Raw genomic sequence first — 5,408 nt, 5'->3', positions numbered from 1 at the left:
GAGAGAGAGAGAGAGAGAGAGAGAGGGCAGTCCTATGTGATGACTAGACCTCTATGAAGGGAAATAGAGCCAATATTCTCTTTACCTCCAGGAAAGAGTTGACAGGGTCTTGGAAAAGAGACATTTTTTTAAAGTTCTACATTTTAACTTGCTCTTTTTTGTATCCCAGACAAGCCCCCATATGAAAGAGTTCCCTGACCTCCATCACAGGACATGTGACAAGGGTGTGGCTCATATGTTTGGCTGCTGTGTGTGCTCAAACTCCTTATGGGAAGGAGAACACACAGACGGGCAGGTGCAAGACAGCCCGGGGCAAGCACCATGGGCTCCAGCCCCACAGCAGTGTCGGAGATGGGAGCCTGTGACTCCCAAACCCCAAGTGAGCGTGTGTTGTGGTGTGCTCAGTGGGCTGGGTGGGGAGCTGGAAAAGGGATGGAATGGGAAGATGATCTTCTCCTAGAGTTTGACAATTCAGTGGCTGATCTCTTCTCTGACCACCCCCAGCCAAACTCCTTTCAGTATTCAGATGCTGTTTCTCTTCTCTCTGCTGTTCTGCTATTCTTCTGTTCATCTCATCTGCTTGTGGGATCTGGGGTTTATATAAGGGTACAGGATGGGGGGTATGGCAGGCCAAAAGGCAACTTTTGGGTGCAAATATAGGAATGCATGTTCCCATTTAGGGCCGTGGGTTTCCAGGCTTGAGGGTGGGGCCTTTGCCAGGAAACATAGTTAACTCTGTTAAAACCATTCTGTTATACAGTTACTTCCTCTTCTATCTGGCCCTGCCTATTCTCAGCAGAATATGCTGTCTTTACCCCATTCATAGGAAGAACACTCAATTCCTCTAAACTCGGATGAAAGTTTAGGGAAAGCTACTCATTATGGTGTGATAGGATGGAAGCTAGAGATGCATGTAATTGGATCCCCAAATGGTCACACATTCCAGATGTCCCATTAGTGGAGTGGTTTCCATTCTCTGGACTGGACTAACCAAAGAGAAACTAGAAAGCGGTTTCTCTGGTTTCATGCGGTGCTCTTTCCTTTGCACTTGACTACTCCTTTGGTCAGTTTGGTGTTTACCTAAAGCCTAGCGTAGTCAACGTTTTCCTGACTTTATGGAGTTGTAGAATTAGTGAGCAGACCTTGATTTACATTTTTTCCTTCCTCTGGAAACAGCACTGTAAAAGAGACTACTGGCCGGGCGTGGTGGCTCATGCCTGTAATCCCAGCACTTTAGGAGGCTGAGGCAGGCGGATCACGAGGTCAGGAGATCAAGACCATCCTGGCTAACATGGTGAAACCCTGTCTCTACTACAAACACAAAAATTACCCTGGCATGGTGGTGGGTACCTGTAGTCCCAGCTACTCGGGAGGCTGAGGCAGGAGAATGGCGTGACAGGAGGCGGAGCTTGCAGTGAGCCAAGATCGCGCCACTGCACTCCAGCCTGGGCAACAGAGCAAGACTCCATCTCAAAAAAAAAAAAAAAAAAAGACTGCTTTTTGATCTGTACACTTCTGACTTTAGAAATAATGGGTGTAGCTAATGACTAAGTGCATGACAACCCAGACCTCCAGGAAAGACCTTTCAGCACCCTTCCTCAGTTAAGCAAAATGTGGATCAGAGGCTGGAAGCTTTTGAGCTTTGAAAACAAACTTGGCTAAATTCCTGGTTTCACTGTTGCTCTCTAAGTGACCTTGGGCAATTCTATCACTTCTGGGAACCTCAATTTCTTCGTCTGCAAAATGGAGTAATTCTACCTTACAATGTGGTTGGGAGGACTATGTCAGTAATTCTATCAATAGTAACTAAATGCTTTATTCATATTAACTATGTTCTAGTCATTGAGCTAACATTTAATCTGGAGGATAAAGTCACTGTCTTTATAAACTATATAACTTGCAACTTGAAGCTGATTCATTTTAAGGATGTAGCACACTATCAGCAGGAATCCTACAGATGGATTAGGGTTTGGGGAGTGTTTCTGGGGGAAAGGGAAGGCTTATTTCCAGAGTCCTCATGTGCATCAAGCCTGCAGAGAGAATACAACAAAGGCAATGTTGAGACATGGTAACCTTGTCTCATTTTCCTTCATTGACCTGACAATTTTTTTCAGGCCACATTCTGTTTCATAAGTATCCCCAAATCTTCTGGGCATATACAAGTGAGCCTTCTAGAACACATTATTATAGGCAGCTTGAACAGCATCTCAATTATGAGAGGCTTAACTCAGGAAGTCTCATCTTGCAGCTAAGGAAACTTCAATTAAAATGACTTAGTTTTTAGAATTTACCTTAAAGGATATACAGAAAACAAAGAATGGAAAGTATTAATACATAACTTTACAATGTATTACAAACTGCAACCAAACGTGGAGCTAGGCAGCTTAAGTAACTGTACGTAGTTCATAAAGCAAGGGTGTTCTGTCCTATTTTCTCATAAAATATAAATGATACCTCATGTCAGGATATTTTCAAGAATTACATGATGCAATGCTAAATATTAGCAGCTTGTTGCTGTCATTGTTGGTTTACCTTCTTTGCAGCTCAAATATCCTTTAGTCATAAGTTTTATATTTTTCACCTTTAGGACTTAGAGTTGTATACTTTCTCAGAATTCCTTTGGAACTACAAAAGTTGGAGACCACAGTGCCTAACATCTCAAACTGCTTGTAAAGTTCCCAACGGGAAGCAGTCTACCATATTTAAACACCTTCCCCTTGAGCTTATTTGAGAGAGAAGAAAATAGTAATCATCTAATCTTCGTTTTTATCCTCGGGATTTGGAGAAGCCTCTCTCGGATCTGCTTGGTGCGAACAGCATAGACAATGGGATTGAGGATTGGAGGAATGAGGAGATAGAAGTTGGCCAGTAGAGTGTGGACTGGAAGAGGCACACAGTGACCAAATCGGTGAATCAGGGAAGAAACAGCAATGGGAACATAAAAGATCAGGATGGCACAGATGTGAGAAGCGCATGTCCCCAGGGTTTTAAGCCTGGCCTCGGGAGTGGCTAGCCCCATCACAGCCCTGAAAATAATCACATAGGATGCAGCAATAGCCAGTGAGTCCAGGATCAACACCAGAAAGCCAATGCTCAGCCCATAGACATTATTGACCCTGTTGTCGCCACATGTCAGGGCAACTACAGCCATGTGCTCACAGTAGGAGTGGGAGATAACATGGGCTTTATAAAGGGGCAGCCGCAGGCGGATCATCAGAGGCAGAGGTCCAATGTAGAGAATGCCCCGGAGGAGGGAGGCAAGGCCCAAACGACCCACCACTGTATGAGTGAGCACCATGCGATGACGTAGCGGGTTGCAGATGGCCACGTAGCGATCAAAAGCCATGGCAAGGAAGATGCCTGACTCAACAGTGGCAAAGCAGTGGATAAGGAACATTTGGCCCAAGCAGGCATCCAGGCCAATGTCACCAGCACCAAACCAGAAGATTCCCAGAAGTTTGGGCATAGTGGAGGTAGACAGAACCAGGTCAACGGCAGCTAACATACACAGGAAAAAGTACATGGGCTGGTGCAGGCTGCGCTCTACCCTTACCACAGCCAGGATGGTCACATTCCCCACCACAGCCACCAGGTACATGGAGCCAAAGGGAATGGAGAGCCAGATGTGCAGGGACTCCAGTCCTGGGATGCCAGTGAGCCGGAAGGAGCTGGGTACTGAGCAGACATTATGAAAAGTGAGCATGGTTATTTATATGAGAACCTTCTCACTTGTACCACTAAATGTAGCAGGATGTTTTTCCTAGAAATAAAAGACAATATTTTACTCTAAGGTCCTGTAATAGGGTCACTGACTAGATGTTAGATAATAAGTCATCCTTAGAAGAAATTCTAGAATGTCAGTGTCACATTATACTCAAATGTTCACAACATCTTATGAAGCACAAGCCAAACACTCATTTGGAATGAAATATGTCTTTTTGCAGTATGACCTTCAAGGAGTGATATTCTTGCATCAGTGAATGAAATGACCTAAAGCAAATAACTATTTGGTCCTTTACCACTGCAGGTAGGCTATGAGGCGGTGCTTGAGATCATATTGGAAGGCTTTAGAGTGTACAGCTCCTTGAAAGAAAAGGAGATGCACTGAAGTGTCAGAGGGTCAGATACCTGGGACTATCTAGGCTCTATGGTAAACCAAAGCTTAAGCCAGGGATCAGAATTGACTACTGGATGAGCTGAAATGTCTAATTTGCAGGCCAAAGTCACAAGGCAGAGACTTGGTATGGTAAAGATGAGACCTTCCAGAGGGTGGAAACAAAGTGATTTCTGAAAGATGAAAGCTGACCAAAACTCAGTTTATGCGTATTTGATGCCCAAAGGCAAAGACTGGCAAGGGTCTCCTCCCTTCATGAAGGCTGAATATGAAGATAAGGCTCCAGAAACAGGGTTATCAGCAGGGAGGAAAAAGACATTCAGTGCAGAATGGCATGAAGCCTAAGACAAATGTTTGGCCATGAAACACCCTTACTTGGAGTCCAGAGCAACTCACTAAAAAGATGTCAATTTAAAGAAAATACATGAAAACAATTTGTGTTGTCTCTGGGTTTTTGTTTTTTTTTTTTTAATCTTTGTCTAAAAGATCATACCAGAATGTATTCCTTATATATCAGGAATGTGAAAGAAAGTGAGGAGCACATAAGAAGTTTCATACTCCACATCTTGAGCCTAGTTAGGTTGACTACAGAATAGTCAGTAATCTGGGCTTAGGACGTTTCTAGATCTGTCTTCAGATCTTGGCAGTGAGAGCTTAGGCGAACTGCTTTATCCCATTAGTGAAATACAACTAACCACACTTTGCAACAAACTTAAAGCCGTGACCTAGAGAAGTTGTCATAACTAAATGAAAATGCAGGGTCTGACAGTAACACTAAGCATTAGCTCTTTATTCTGTTGAGACTAACATGCAAAGCCAAAAATGTTCAAACTTCAAAAGACTCTGGAATGTCTGTCTCCAGGAAGCTGTGGTGCTTGGGGGGATGACTGCTGTAAGTCTGATGTTATCCCATAAAACCTCTCCATAAGCTGGGTTCATCTTAAGGTTCTCAAAGATTATGACAAGTGGACATAGTGTTGGCAATAACTGCAAATAGGGAAGATAAAAAGGCTGAGTCATTGGGCCTGGGAAGGAAAGGAGTACACAGGAACTGGCCTGTGAATGTGAGTTGTTCTTCATTTGCACAGATCCCTGTTCTGTGTCCCAGATGCTGTATTTTACTCATGGGCTGTATCACCCAGACTACCTTGTCCTCTATTTTCCAGGTGAGCTCAATCAATGTGAGGCACTAACAGGAGATACCAGGGTAAAACCTACTCTCTAGTTCCCTTCCTGCCAGCTGTGTTTGGCAGTGTCTTGGTCTTCTACCAAAGGCCCCAGCTCCTGAAGTGAT

At 44.0% G+C, this 5,408-nt stretch overlaps 1 protein-coding gene across 1 annotated transcript; it reads right to left on the bottom strand.

Annotated features, from left to right (window-relative positions):
* Positions 1–2,749: 2,749 nt before the first annotated feature.
* On the bottom strand, positions 2,750–3,703 carry LOC105542869 (olfactory receptor 52M1). Its single transcript, XM_011984584.1, has one exon. The coding sequence runs from the start codon at positions 3,701–3,703 to the stop codon at positions 2,750–2,752; it is 954 nt and encodes a 317-aa protein (XP_011839974.1).
* Between the last annotated feature and the right edge of the window lie 1,705 nt (positions 3,704–5,408).

This window comes from Mandrillus leucophaeus, unplaced genomic scaffold (genome assembly GCF_000951045.1).
Source record: "Mandrillus leucophaeus isolate KB7577 unplaced genomic scaffold, Mleu.le_1.0 Scaffold1065, whole genome shotgun sequence".
Taxonomy (NCBI): Eukaryota; Metazoa; Chordata; class Mammalia; order Primates; family Cercopithecidae; genus Mandrillus; species Mandrillus leucophaeus.
Note: the sequence above shows the minus strand (reverse complement) of the source record. Positions and strands in the feature narration are given on the sequence as shown.